The following is a 15,592-nucleotide window of genomic DNA, read 5'->3' as shown; positions in this document are numbered from 1 at the left end:
AACTTCTGGTTTGCACTTTCAAAGTAAAACGAACTTTAAATATCCCAGCCGTGATGAGGCTTCCAATCAGCACTCAGACTTTTATTTTCAAAGGTAAGACTAGCTACTTCCGGTGCTTGTTCTTGGTGCGTTTGACGAATTTGACGATGCCTGCCACTCTCCCAGGAATCGCAGAAACGAGGCGAGGTTGGTAAGTTGCAGATGGAGACCAAATCTTCAATTTAAAGTATGAAAAACCAATACATAAATAAAATATTTCGTTAGGAAAATATTCATTGGCGTAAAAAGGCAACAACTTCGAATTTCGTTCGCAAAATTAGCTAAAAACGGGCCGTTAGCAATAAAAACTGAAAACACAAATCATATTTGCCTATCTCCAATTATCTCCTGTGCTTTCGTGGCATTTTCTTTAACATGAAATCTGAAGAAAAAAAAAGATTTATATATATATATATATATATATATATATATATATATTTTATTTTATTTTTTTTTTACTTTTTAACTAAGTGGTTAAATACTTGTCTCCACTTACGGTTAAAGGTTAAGTAGCAAGATTCTTTCAAGGTTTTCTTCATCTGCGGCCTTAAAGAATGCAACATGATCCCTTTTGGCACAATCAGACCTCAGGATATGACTTTCGGTTCAAATGCCAGATCTGGATTGTTTCCTGTTTGGCAGATTATCCTGGCTGTGATGAAGCTGAAATCATCACACATTTTTTTTCCCCTAAAGTAAACTGAATTTACAGATCTGGAGACTCAGCGTTGGGCCCCCGACGTTAACTCCTGGGGCCTCTGAGCAGAGAAACACTTCATTATTCCATTTCAATACTTGTCAGCACTTTTAGATGTAAAGATTTGAGTTTTAGTTTCTATTATGGAACCAGTTAGGTCCATTTTTAAGTGAGATATTTCAAAATCTCCAAATTAAAAAAGAATATTGCGAAGCCTTGAATGTTTTGTAAACCTTTGAAATTTGACTGGAGCACTTTTAAAATAATTATAACTGTGTATTTTCCTGCAAATAACTTTTTTATTAATTAAGATTATTAGATGTAGCAAAATTGCATTTAGATTTATATTTCATTGCACATAAAAATAGCCAGAGTATATTTCTTTCTTGGCTTTTAAAGGGTTTGATTTAATTTCTTCCTACAGTTTTTCACACTGATAACCGCCTGAATAAGTTAGTTTAAAATCTTCCAAATCTCTCAAATGTGGTTTTGGCCTGGAATCTGTCAATGGATTCCTTTCTTAGGCAGGGGCAGCAGACACATCCTGAAATACCATAAATGTGAATCATGAGCATGGTTGTCAGAAAAAGGATTTCCCATGGATGTTTAAAGTTTGTCCCAAGATCCAGCATGTCTCTTAACGCAGGTTAAGTGCGTTTCGTTCGGCAGCGACTGATCCTGCTGCGTCTCTGTTGTCGCTTTGCTCTTATGAATGTTTGTTATTTTTGTGTTTTCGCACAGATCGAGATCAGCTCCAACCCTAAACCCACCCGTTCAGACTAAATTCCGCTGCGTGTGTCTCTGATGAAATGCTGCAAAGTCGCTGTGAAGCAGCAGCAGCATCCAGAGACGTCTTTGTGGTCCGTCTGTTAATAAAAGCAGACACTTCAGACTGGCTGCTCTGTGGGGGGGGGGGTCGAAAAGGAGACAGACGAAGGGTAAATGGAGGACACACAGGGCGGCACACAGTTCACTGGGTCCTCGGCACAGCACACACCAACCAAGGGTTCAATGCTATTGACCCGCAAGAATAGCACATCCACTGAGCCTCCCCACCTTGAATGGTCTTGTTGAAAAGGAGAGTTATAAACTGGCGGATGAGCAAAGAGGGGGGGGTTTCTGCCTCCCCCTGCTGCTGCCTACCCTGTTTCTCTATCACTCTCTCTCACATGCTATCTCTTTCTTTCCTTTACCAAGTAGTGGTTTCCATCTCACCAAAACCCTTTCCCCTGAATGTTTAAAAAGATGAAAGGATAAGGAGAAGAATGGAGACAATAGGGTGCAGGTTTGTGTTACATCCCTGCCCCTGAGAGACTGCTCATGAAAGAGTTTGGGGATGGGAGAGATAGGGACCAGAGAGGAGACGCAGAAAGAGACGGGGATCATGAAAAGGGGTTTTCAAGCCGCCAAACGGGTCACTTCTGTATAGGCAGACAGACTGAAGTGCAGTCTTCAGTCGGGGACGGAGACATTTAACGCAGTCAATGCCCTCAGACGGAAGGAATTTTTGATGTTCCTGCACTCATTGACTGATTGCACCGACTCCCACACACTCACACACTCTTTCACAACCGTCTCATCTTCTTTAAAACAACACAAGGCTCTCCAGTTTATCATCAACACCACCACAAAGACTCCATAACCTTTTCTATCTCCATCCCTGCCTGGACTTGTCTCAGAAATTTCCGCCTCGGGGAGCATCAGTGAAAGTTGGATACGAGGAGCAATAAAAAGATGTGGACAGGAGTGGCAGTCGGTCAGGGATTAAAAGGGCTTTAACCTTTCCTGGCCTCCTAAAGTTTAACCGAGACACACAAATGTAATCCGGTTCATTTCATAATGAATGGGATTAAGGGAATTACCTTAAAACAGTTTATTCCCCGGAGGAAGTTTTCCTTATAGGAGGCACTAACATTTGACGGTCTACCACTGAAACTACACAAAATAACTTTACAGTTATTACACATCGATGTTTGGCTTTTAAGGCTTCTGCTGGTTCTTGTTCCCCTGAAGAATCGATGCAATGTCAGTTTCCAATGACTAACTTCCTTAAACGAGCATTTTGGAGTTTCCAGATGTCACTTCTGTTGCCATCCACCTCTGGGGTGAAATCAGAGCACCACCACCCATCCACTCACTGCCTGTGCCCTGGACATCCTTCATTTCCAGCTCAGGTCTGAGTGTAATTCGATGGCAGCTATTATGGCAATTATTTCAAATAGCTGCGCTGTGGAGGTGAAGCTGACTGTCCGTCTGTTGCAGAGCCACCGACTCCAAACTGAGTTTCAAACCTTCCACTTATCCCTTCTTTTCCGTTTCCTCTCTTTTATCTTTACGTCTCTGCCTCCTGAGTTTGTTGTGATTCTTTTTTACTTTCATCATCGTTCTTCTCAGCCATGAATCTCCAGTTCTTCATCTAAAAAAAAAAAAGGCTCTCCAGTGAAAGCCGTACAGCCACCGTCAGCACGCACACACTGAGGTGAAGCGCCATGTGTTTCCAATTTCAGGAGTAATGATCCTCTCTGCGCAATCTGACCCAATTAGCCAGAGCCTCCTGGAAATGCCTCGGTCGCCAGCCTTGGTGGCGAAGAGGGAAAGGGTCAAAGGTAAAGCCACATGTAGGGGGGGTGCAGGACTCACCTCCTGTCTCTTTGCCTCGCTGTCTGTCTGGCTCTCAATCTATCTGTGGCGTTTGTTCTGCCGTCCCACTCCTCCCCAGACATGTTCGGCACAGGTGTTGGTCTGGACAGACGCAGGACGCCAAGCCTGACGTGAAATTGACCTGCTCCCAAACTGTCAGTGAGGGGGATTGGAGATACAGACACACTGATGAGACTGTACACATGCAAACAACACAAGGCTTTCCAGCAGGAACCTGAAATTAGTGTGTGGAATATTCCCTTTGGGAGGAATGTGTGGTCACTGGAGGGGAACAGGTTGGAGCGGGCGCAACTCTGCCCCGGTGGGGCTGACATCTCTGATAACTGTCATTTCTCTGAAACGTCTGCAGAGCCGGCGTGCCAACACTCTGCTGGTCGTGTTTACATTTTCCTGCCCATGTCTGCTCTTCTCTAACGGCGCTCTTTCCCCTCCCCGCATTGCCTCTCACCCACTCGTCCCGGTCTCCTTATCTGTCCCTCCTCAGTGTCTCCTTTCAGGACTTGGTCCACCTACAGCGGCTACACTTTCATTCAGTGTCCCTCTAAACACACAAAACCCACACATCAGACCTGCAGCCTAAACAGCGAGCCATCTATTTACAGTTTTGCCCTCATCCTCCCATCTTCCAGTGAACTTTTTGCCACCGTCCGTTCCCTGCCGTCTTCCGCCATAAGCCGTGTTTTTGTCCCCTTTTTTCGCCAGAGGCCAAACTGTTACACATTGTAAACTTTACCCACTGTACAACAAGCGCAGGGTTGAATTTCAGAGGCAGACTTTGTGTTTGAACTGCTCTGGCAATTAGTAGAGGATAGACTTACAGAGCACCTACTGCACAATAGAGGCACCGCTCCAGTTGTACGAGCCCCTGTTCCCATTTAGCCCCTCTCCATCTGTCAGTCCTGTGGGACCTCCTGCCAGACTGTGAGCGCACGAAGTCTATGTTGGATCTCTTTTCTACACAGGCCTGAAATTTAAAGTGTTTTGGCTTTTGTTGTAATTGAACCAGTTATAGACGTGATAATAGTAACAGTTCAGCAGCATTTATAACCACGACATGAAGGATTGTTAGCATGAGCTGCTGTTTCTATTGTTAGCTGGTAAATAGTTATTTGTTGATGTCAATAATCCTGTGCTGCTATTTTTCTGGGTAAATGAAACTATGAGGTTTGTCCTGAAGCGGATTCCTGACATTCTGAACATCTTTTTTTAAAATATTTGGTAAATTATGTTTAAAATGACAGTTATTTAAACAGGTTGTAGCTTGGAAAAGAGTTGGAACATCGTCGTTTTTGCAGGGGATGTTTGTGTCTAAAGTAGGTTATTTCGGTTTCCTGTTTTTAAGCCCTGCTGTTATTAGTGTGCGAGCTTTTTGTTCATCAGCTTGAGTTTCATGTCTCCGCCTTGCCAGCGAGGACGAGTAGGTTTCACACCGAGCAGTGTTTTCTCATCGGTGTCAGCCACGTCTCCTTCTTTTACGGCCCCACGTTTGACAGTTGAGATGTTTTGCTCATAAACTAATTGCAGGTCTGTCATAAGGCCCTTTTAAGCCCAGAGGCCTGAAGTCTTTACGACACTTTTTAAAAAACTTTTATTGACTACTTGAAATTTCCCACCTTCGCTGCTCATTCACCTCCACTCCTGAAGCTTCACAGTAAAAAAAAAAAGGCCTGAATGTTGTATGTGGGGAATGTGGCAGCTCCGCCTTCGAGCTGCCAGCTCTTTGAGGCCTCATGACTGACACCGATATCTGTCAGGGTGCATCCCAGACTCCAGCTACTGTGTGGTCTGTCCATGAAGAGTCATGGCGCCCCCCTGTGGAGGGGAGGGCATTCTTGACCTCCCTTCCCCTCTCAGGTACGCACTAACACATTGCCGTTTTGTTTTTTTTGGAGTTTTTGCATAAACTTGCTCTCCTTCATCACCGAAAGCATGCCCTCCTTCCTTCTGCTGCAGCGCAAAGTGACATGCATCCTTCAAAGTGTGCAGCAAGGCAGGAGCAAAGTGGAAGGGAGTGAGACGGAGAGAAAGGATGGGGGAGGAGGAGGAGGAGAGTGACATGCTGCAGGGTGGGGGGGCTCAGAGCACCAAGCTGTTGTATTAATCTGCAAATTTTCTCAGATGACGCAAGGACTGCGACTTTGCCTCCCGTCCCCTCTTCATCTCCACATCCCCACTCCCCGAGTTCCCTCCCGATGCCTCACTCTTGTTGGATGGGAGACAGCGACGCACATCAGGTGAGCCGAGTCGCCTCGTTTCTGCAGGTTTTCCACCTCCCTGCGTGTCCAGAGAGGTGGAAAACCCACCAGCGCAGAGCTGGGTTCCAACTTCTTTCCTAAGACATTTGTGATCATGAGCTTGTGATGTTTTATGGCTGCGATAAGAAGAGATGTCTCAGTGTCTCGCTTGTTTTGTTTGTTTTTTTTCAATTCATCATCTGCAACTTTTTGAGTGCTGTGAATTCTGCATCTTTGCTGTTCTTGGACAAGTGGCGTGAGGATTTAAAAGCAGAAACGTGAACTCTCTGCCAGGCCAACGGCGAGCACAGTTTTCCCGATGTATGTGTGATTGGGAAAAAAAAGGACGATGACAGATCAAAAAGGAAACAAACGAGGGGAAAAAGAGGGACTTTATAAATAGCAGGGCTTTACGAGGGTGAAGAGAGCAGATGTGAACGACAGTCCGTGTTTAAGGAGTTCAAACAACAGATTAATACACTGAGATTATCATGCAAGAGAGAGGAGGGGAGGGGTTTGTGCGTTTGACATGTGTTCACAAACTCTCAATAACACTCACACACACACACAAAGGCTTTCATGCTCTCACACTGAATGCCCAGTACATAAACCCCCTCCCAAAAAATATTTATTTCTTATTTAAACTTTTTTTTATACCAAATTATTGAATAAATGGTCAAACTTTAAATGTTATTATTTCAAAATAAGACTCAAATTTGCTTGAAAAGTAATGTTTCAACTAAAATTAAAATTTCTCAGCTGCTTTTATTTTTCAAATGCAACGGGGGGGGGGGGGGGGACGGTACATTTTCTTTCAAAAACCCTTGAAGAATTGAATAAATCTTTGCCCACCAGGGAGGAGGAAAGCAGCAACATAAATCACCTCAGATTGTGTCGTAGGCTTGGATTTTATCTTGACGGATTCATTGAGGTAGTCATCATTACAACATCTGAACATTTTCCAAGCCGCCTTTGACTTTTGGGCATCTATGAACGTGTGAAAGAAATAAACCGGGAGGCGGATCTCACACGCCATCAATCTTTTATTTAGAAAAGCTTAGCAGCTGATGATTTTTATCAGACCTAGCAGTAAAGCTGACTTCTCAATAACTCTAATAAAACTTTTGACGGGGCCTAGCCGAGTCTAGCATGTTTTGGCTTTTGGAGGGTTGACCCTGTAAAGATTCATGATTACTGTTGCCTCAGAGGTCAAGCAGGAGTCCCCGCCGGGTCAGATGTTTCCTGAGGCGGGACTCCAACCGTCAACTAGTCAGGAGTCAGTGGCCTCTGCATATCTTTTACTGAACTCCACCTTGGCTGCATCTGCACTCAATAAAGTGTAGAAAGTTGCTATAATTATAGTTGTAAAATTCCTTAACAGCTAAGCCAACCAAATAACCAGAAAAAATACGTTGGGGACCTCCAGTCTCTTTCCAAATGTTCCAATAAATAAGCCTAAACGTTTTAGAGGTCAGCGAGAAAGCGGACAACCCATTTGAATAAGAGGCATCTCCTTCCATTAGAAGAGTTTCATCCAATCTTTATTTGGGAACTTAAAAAGGTCAACGATCCATCACAAAGCAAGTTGGCAGCCCCACGATGATGGAGTGAACAGGATCTGAAGAAAAGCCAGCAGGCACGGCAATAACTTGTTCCTCTTCTTCAGTTAACACAGTTGCGGGCAGAAACTCTTCAGGAGTCTCCCCATTGACTCTACAAGAGGTTAAAGCAAGAGCGGAAGCATTTGACCTCTGCAGTCACATCCCATCTCTGAGCGGCAGTCCTGATCTGATTGACTCTGATAGTCACTGACAGCGGTAATAGACACTGTTTAACCCTGCCGCCGTCGGCCAGGCACGTGTCCCGGGCAGCTGTTCATCCTAAGTGCAGATCTTTGTCTTCACTGCAGAGATTATAACTCAAATAATTGAGTTTGTTTGATGACGGCAAATTGGAACGCCGCGGAAGATTTTAAAAAATGTTCAATTTATTTTTTATTATTTATTTTTTTAACTTGTCCTGTCCAACAGCTGACCAAATGGATGAGAGCTGAATGCCTCTTGTGTCGGACATATTACACTTTTACAACAGGGCTTATGAACCGTGACACACCGGAGGTATATTTGAATAAACCCCTTTTGTAATTTAGGCTAAACTTTATTTAAGATGTTCAATTTATATAGAAACAAGCTTAAAACATTTAAAGAATGAGTCAAGTTCAGCTGCATGGATTCTATCATTTAAAGTAAAAGGCAACCCTTCAGTATGATTTTACAAATATTCAAACCAGTCAATGCATTTAGGTTGCAGCTGCAATTTGTTCTTTAAAGACCAACCCCGATGAAAATGGTTTTGATAACATGTTCTTGTGAGATTTTTCTGATGAATGAATCAGGAGCAGACCAAAAAAAAATGACATTTGGAAAACATCTTATTTGTGAGATAGAAATTATCTAGTGCTCTCAGCAACTAGGAAGGGAAGGGGGGGCGGAGTTGCTCCGCAGCTTAGAGGCAAATTTCGAATGAACTCCTGATGCTCTGCAGTTGACTCTATCCTGCAAAAAGACACATTTTTTTTGGTTTTGGCTAAAAGCTGCATAACCAATCAAGTAGATGAAAAGACGATTGAGTTGGACTTCAAATACTTTTTTTTATTTGCTGACAAAAATGTAAAATTTTTAATGTTTAAGAAATAAAGCTGACATTTTACAATTTGATTTAATGGGAATTTATAGATAACGATGGACGATATACTTTTGTCAAAGAGAAAATCATCAGACACTGTCATTGCATGGATTCCCTTACTAGCACTTAGTGTCCTGTCTTTTTGTGCAGCACTGCCCCCCCCCCCCCCCCCCACGCACATGGGTTGTGGAGGGGCAGGGTGGGGATTACATCTCGATCCCTTTGCAAAGCTCACACCAAACAATCAAGCATTGGAAATAATCCTCTGAGACACCCATGCACACCCCCAGTGATGAACACAGATGTGTCCGAAAAACATTATGACGCCACGTTGTGTATTCTTAGAGCACAAGTCGGCAAATTTAGACAAAATCTGCTCGGGGAGGCAACGCCTCATCCAGCACTGATGAAAATAAAATGAACCCGCCGTTAGTTTTCCATCTTTACATGCAGAGGATGTCAATATTTGCTCTCAGCGTGAAATGGCAGCACCTAAAAATGTACAAGTTGAAAAAATAAATCTGTCCTGGAATGATTTGAACAACTGGAAAGCACATTTAAAAAGAAGAAGAAGCGGGAACCATTTTAAAGTGAGGCCTGTTTGTAAGGAGGAATATGTAAAAAATAACTTCACAAGAATGTAAAAAATTACCTCTGACACAAAAATATTTAATCGAAATTCCTTTTTGATGAGCCAACGCGTGGGGTTTCGTCTGTTGTTTCACATTTGAGGATAAGATCAGAAGTGACTCCAAAGCCGGCAGAAAACCGGTTTACAAATCGGAGTCGACCTGGCAGAGTCGTGCAACGTTTCGACTCGGATTCACTGGAAGTTGCCTCACAGTTCTGAAGGCCTTCGTCAGAATTCTGTTTCTCACCCATGCTGTCTGCTGTGGTGAGTTTTTTTCCTGTCCTGGATGCCGCTTCGACACTCTGCACAGCATCTGCTGCTTCTGTTTTTGCTGAGAGGCAGACAGTTTTTATCACTTCAGCCGACGGTTGATTCCTCGAGGCCAGCTATGTCATGTCTTGAGGCAGCTCAGACATTTCCTGGAGCAGAGAAATAATCTGTCTGCTCAGGATGGAGGACAGATTTGCAGTCCAGTTTTGGGTCCTTGAGTCTGTTCTCACGTCCTAAAAACCTCTCTGCTTTACTGGTGTTTTGTTCATGTTTAGGCCTTATTATTGGAAAAGCGTTTTCTCACCTTGTGCACCATAACTGTAAAATGAAAGAAAAAAAAGATTGAAATAATTCAATTTTACTATGACAGATTATCTCCCACCGTGCAAGTGGCCCTTTTGTCCCGAAAAGAGAGTTTTTTTTGTCCACTAATTCATTTCAAGGTAACTGGCTTAGTGTTTGACAAACAACTATGTGGAACAATGTTCAGAATGATGTAAAGATTGGAAAGAGGATTTGTGAAGACTAGAACACTGGAACGCCCTCCCCCCTCTCTTCCCCGTACTCCATTCACAGAGGATTACATCTCTGCAATTGAAACTTGGCAGTAAATTCTCCGCCCTGAAAATGTACCATCTCAGATCACGCCGGCAATCTGACGGCGTGGAGTGGAGTGGCCATCTTTGCCTCCGAGAAAAGAGGAGCGGAAACACGGCTGAAGGGGGCAGGAGGTGATAGAGATGAAGCCTTAGGCAAACAAACCAGTAGGTGAGATCTTTTGTCCGCTCCTGCCTCACTTTTTCCGTGAACAAATGTGGAAAATTCACCAGGACAGACACAGACAATGCCGTCTGCTAAGCTGATGGATTATACTCTCGTCTGATTGCGAGTCCGACCGTTCGTAAATGTGAATTTGTTCTTGTCACATGGATTTGGCCCGACTGCCTTACTCCCCAGATGTGTTTATAGATTGTGGGGAGGTGGCAGCTGTGGTGTCTTCGAAACGTCTTAAATGAGAAGACTAGTTAAGATATTTTCCATTAGAAAGCTTTTTTGTGCCAGTTTGGAATGAATGCTTCGGAGGTAGTACATATTTATGAGCTGAGAGTTTGCTTCATGCCTTAATCACAACTGTCCTATGTAGTATGTGCTCCTATCATGAAGCCCGACTGTTAAAAATAAGGGAAACTAAACAATTACTGACGTCTGTGTGGACATCCTACAGGTGTCCTTCCGCCACTTATGTATCACATACCGTATTTGCGTTTGGTCAGTAAGAAGCTAGTATGTGCACACTACCACAAATAGAGTGCGACGTAAGATCACCTCACAACATCGTCACCCGTACGTCATTAGTGCGCCTAACTTACATTATCCCTACATATACTTCACGATACTCTTACCACACATACGACAATGGTGCGTTCCATTCTCATGACGTCCCTTGAGGAAACCATATGAGCCTCAAGGAAAGCCACTTCTGTCTACGTCCCTCCACGTGCTTGGACAACCCAATAAGGCTTTAGTCACACATGCCTGTACGAGGGGGTTGACCTGCAGATTTTTGGGTTGTCCGAAAACATGGACAACCCAAATATCTGCAATTATTACTTATAAAGAATTGGTTTGGATATCGGGCAGGTTTTGGATTATCTTAGAGGAAAGATCAACGTTTTTAAACTCTCAGCTTGAGTGGAATAACATGACAACGTGCCTCATAAATGATGGCAGTCCAGGCACCTCAGACACCATCCGTCATTGCCATGGCGATCCTTCCATCACTCAATTACATTACATTCAGTTTGACATTGTATTGTTTTGAGAATCAGCTGGAATATCTTAAATCGTCAGCTTCTTTGAAGAAACATCAACCTTTTGGCCTGTCAGCCAAAATGTCCTTTCACAAAAAAAGGAACAGCAATGTTGTGCTCGTGGATCTCATTGAGGTGGACGATTCTCTCACACATTAGTACCTTTCATTGATTCCTAGCATGTGAACTAACACTTTTTAGAGCGGTGTAAACTTTACAGCCAAAATTCTGTCTTTTGTACTTTCGGATTGTAGTTTCTGCCTGTTTTCTTTTATATTTTCTTTTATGGTGCGTACTTTTACAATGCCCTAGACTGGGGTGCAACATGAAATTGGGGCTCGTCCGGGATTGCAACTAGTAACATATTAAACTAGGTTACTCATAGAGAAGTCATCTTTCCTATAAAACAGCGTGAATGTTTCCATTCTTACTGTTCTGTTTCTGCTGTAGATTTTCAGATGAAACTAACTTTTCAAAGGTATTTAATATACCATATACCACTGGTATTTAATGCTCGGTCATTAGAATTTTCCTATCAGCCTTCAATTCTAAACGTATCCAGACAATGACTCAATCAATACATGAAGACAGTAGATGTTAGTGTTGAACATAGAGGCTACTTACTTCGGGGCGCTGACCACCGAGATGGGCCGCCATTCTTCCCGTGACTCTCTCAGTCTGACTGCCTTTGATTTTTCCGGAAGAAAAAAAACAGTGCCCCCTACTGGTCGTTCCTGTTACGCATTTTGTATCAATTCGGTGTCTCTGAGAATAATATACTTTTAATATATATATTAGCCTTTAAAAGTGAACGTCATATTCTCAGATAATAATTTTTATTTTCCTTTAAAGTTTTTTTAAGCCCTGCTACACCCACTGAAGGAAATACGTAGAAGGGAAGGCTGATAGGAAAATTCTAATGACCGAGCATTCCACTGGTATTTAAACGCAGCACTTACGGACGAATTTGTGAGACGTGAAAATAGTCTCACGGTAGATCCGTGCGTAACTTTGGCTTCGTGTGTGCGTAACAAGGGATTCGTGTGTGTTTTTTAAAGAAGTGTGTGTGTAAGTAGTTTCAAGCTGTTGTAATCTTAATTTGTGCATACGTAAATTGCATCTTGTATTTTTTTAATTTTACATTTTTTTAACTTATACACAAAACGTATTATGTGAGTAACAATTCACGCACAAATCCAAATTTATGCACAAATCCTAATTTACGCACGCACAAAGCAAGAATATGCATACACAAATCCTAATTTACGCACAAATCAAGAATTACGCACACACAAATCCGACTGAGTCTAATTTCTCTCCATAACACAGCGAACAAGTCGCATGGTAAACTTGGCAATGTTTTACGCCGGATGCCTTTCCTGACGCAATACGATTTTAAATAAAGTTAAAAAAAAACACATTGAGGGTTTTTGTTTCATGTGAGAATATCATTAGAAAGGGTGAAAGTTTAATACCAGTGTTGCTGTTGTTGATGTAACCCCAAAGTGACCTTTGCATTTGTTCTATATAGAAAATCAAATAAGACGATTTCAGTCGCCTCTAACTCCTCAGCCGGCTAACGTCTCACACTCATGTCCCTGACCTGAGACTGCAAGGACACACGAGACGCCGCACGTCATGAGATGTCAGAAAAGTCAAACATCTGGTTGCCGTCTGTAGTGACTGTGTCTCACATTGCACATATTCACTAGAAGTTTGGTGGATGAACTAAAACCTAAAGAGTAACAAAACTGAACATGGTGGACGCTTTTGAAGCTTTGTGTCATGAAATTTCCTTTTTTGAGAAGGTGTTGTTTGTTTTGTAGCTTCTGTCTAATGAATCTCCAGCTGACGCTTTAGAAACTGAATAATTTGTGTTATCCTCGTTTGCAGTGTTACCGTTACAAAAAGAGAACATCCCATGTTGTGGTGGATATATCAAAGAGGAAGCTCATTGGATGGAGTCAGAATTTTCAAATTAAAAGCTTTTAATGACTGAAGTTGTGACTTTTTGTGCATAAAAAAGAAAGGGAAGGAAAAATATTGAAGTGCAATGTTGTTTTTTGTTTTTTTTAATTGTGTTTAGATACTAATCACTGATGCTGTCACTGTGCTAAATGGCTGGGAGCTGACTCATCTTTCATATGCATTAGCGTCGCGTGGGATCAGCTCCATACCAAGTTTTTCTTCCTCTCCACGATTTAAGAGGGCCACGGATAGATTACATCTCTTCAGTTGTTTAGCCGATGCCTGCTGTGTTTGGGTTGCCTGCAGTCACGCGTCTTTACCTCTCAGAACCTGAAGAGAACCAGGTTCTCTTGGATTTTTCCCAAATCCCATTCAGAAAAAGTCAGGAATAAGGAGGTTTAAATCAATCTAAATAAACTTTTTAAGCAGAGACTGCATCAAACAGAAATCCTATTATAGTAAAAAGTCAAATTTATGCAGGATTTCATAGTAATCGATGCACCATTCACAGTCTAAACGAATGAGCAAGTCTGGAGGATATTGAATCATCAAGAATGCATCCGGTTGAGAATAAACAGATATGTCGGCCTCTCTTCACAGGCAGGATGACAAACAAACCAGCCACCAACCAATCCAACACCGCAAAGGAGAAGGAAGAATCGCAGCGTGATGACAACACAGATGTAGCCTACAAAGATGCAGGCCACTGCAGCCGCAGTACTCACAACCTCCTTCTGGGTCTCACTGTCCTCGGTACGCAGGAGCGTTCTTTAAAACCATTCCCACCTCAGTGTATCCTAAATCCCAACCTCTTTAACTAGTTTGCTAGAATTCAGATGAAGATTTAGTTGCTTTTTCATCCAGCTTGGTTTGCAGAAAATCTTACCACATGCAAGCGTAGTCCGTGACCATTTTCCCGTGAGACACCATAGGATTGTTGTTGTCCTCGGTCGGTTTCTGTAAACACTTTGCTATGTTTTGCCATAGCTGGGCTTTCAATCCAAAAAGAGAAAAAAATCCCTGCGACGCTGAGAAGTGTGTTATTTTTGTCTGTAATTTGTCACCAAGATTTAAACTCCGATATGAAGCTGTTTACATTACAGTAGATGGCTCTCATTAGTCAGAGAGCCTTTACACGGCAGATGTAAACTAACAGGCCGGGACTTTGGATTCACCGAGGACTTGCTGAGTTTTTCAGCTAAACAAATATAGTCAATGTGGTTGTCCGTACTTTTCATTTGCCTGCCTTCTAAACCGATACAGGAAAGACTTTCCACTTGACATCTTCGTCATTCTTGTTACAGTAAAAAAAAAAAAAAAAAACATTTATTTTATTTATTTATTTCTTTCTTTTTCAAACTGAACCTTACAAAGGGGACATAAATGTTTTTTTTTTCCTTTCTCAGGTGTCGTTATGGGGGTGGTGTTTGGGATGCTGCTGCGGTACATGATGGTGACAGACTTGTCCGCCCTCACTATGGTTTCCTTTCCTGGAGAAGTCCTGATGAGAATGCTGAAGATGCTCATCCTGCCTCTGATCATCTCCAGCCTCATCACAGGCGAGCCACTCACACACATCCTAAGACCAAATTCAGCTATTTTTGTTTTTTATCAGCTGTAGATGCTGACGATGTGATATTTTTCTGCTCAAAGTTGGTCCATTCCAATCCTTTCCTGTGTGACAGGCCTGATTCGTATTGGAGAAATTAATTTAGTTCCTATTTTTGTATGTGAAGTTGAACAAAATGTGCAAAAAAACTGCAAATGAAACATTAGTTTATATGGATTTTCCTGCTAAAACATCTCCCTAAACTGGTGAGACAGACCACAGATGGTTCTTAAACCTTTCCCCCCGCCTCCTTCAGGTCTCGCCGGTCTTGATGCTCGTTCTAGTGGCAGGATGGGAAGCAGAGCCATGGTGTACTACATGTCCACCACTGTAATCGCTGCCGTTCTGGGGGTGATCCTGGTGCTGGGAATCCACCCGGGTAACCCCAAGCTGAGGGGAAGAACCGCATCCACAGCAACAAAGAACCAGGAGGTCAGCAGCCTGGATGCCTTCCTGGATCTGATTAGGAACCTGTTCCCCGAGAATCTGGTGCAGGCCTGCATCCAACAGGTACTCCCAGTTTTTCTATTTTTCTTAGTTTTTCTTAATTACAATTAGAACATAATTTGATAAATATAAACTCAATAAATGCAATAAACTCATCAGGAAAATACTTTATAAGGCAGGAAATCTTGGGAGAAAATGCAGATAATCATTGTCTGTCATGGTTTTTATTTTTCTACATTGTTAAACATTTGCCTGCTGTTGTGCCACAGATTAATGTTGAAGTTCTGTGTTGTTTTTCGACATGTGCTTTAAGTTATCCTTCACTGTGACCCGTTTTGTTCTGCCTTGCTGTCATCTGTTTGGAGATTATGGCTCCCTGTGGGCAGAAAAAAATTGAAGATAAAATATTGAATGTGGATCAATGGTTTCAATCATTAGCAGACCGTTTTAAAAAACCAATAAATACATCTTTCTCCTAGAAGTGCTATAAAGCAAAAACCGTCCTTGGTTTTAAAGATCTTTAACATCTCAAAGTCCCAC

General features: G+C 42.4%; 2 protein-coding genes across 6 annotated transcripts in view; one reads left to right on the top strand and one right to left on the bottom strand.

Annotated features, from left to right (window-relative positions):
- Positions 1–103: 103 nt before the first annotated feature.
- LOC101167791 (excitatory amino acid transporter 2) overlaps positions 104–15,592 on the top strand; it is a 23,546-nt gene continuing 8,057 nt past the window's right edge. For 2 of the 5 annotated variants that reach the window (XM_020705059.2, XM_011477795.3), the window contains exons 1-5: positions 104–190; positions 5,516–5,631; positions 13,597–13,749; positions 14,403–14,555; positions 14,862–15,115. In XM_020705059.2, coding sequence (XP_020560718.1) covers positions 13,602–13,749; positions 14,403–14,555; positions 14,862–15,115 — 555 coding nt within the window. In that variant the 5' untranslated portion in view covers positions 104–190; positions 5,516–5,631; positions 13,597–13,601. Of the gene's footprint in view, positions 191–5,151; positions 5,252–5,350; positions 5,632–9,865; positions 9,986–13,596; positions 13,750–14,402; positions 14,556–14,861; positions 15,116–15,592 lie in introns of those variants that run through there. The other 3 variants (XM_020705058.2, XM_020705057.2, XM_011477796.3) reach the window with 3 other exon arrangements.
- The window catches only part of LOC101163081 (potassium voltage-gated channel subfamily A member 7-like), an 18,529-nt gene continuing 18,190 nt past the window's right edge, over positions 15,254–15,592 (bottom strand). Inside the window, exon 4 of the transcript XR_002873633.1 lies at positions 15,254–15,428. The gene's annotated coding sequence lies outside the window, so the exon portion shown is untranslated. The remainder of the gene's footprint in view (positions 15,429–15,592) is intronic.

The sequence above is a fragment of the Oryzias latipes genome, chromosome 8 (assembly GCF_002234675.1).
Source record: "Oryzias latipes chromosome 8, ASM223467v1".
Taxonomy (NCBI): Eukaryota; Metazoa; Chordata; class Actinopteri; order Beloniformes; family Adrianichthyidae; genus Oryzias; species Oryzias latipes.
This window is presented reverse-complemented; position numbering and strand designations above follow the sequence as displayed.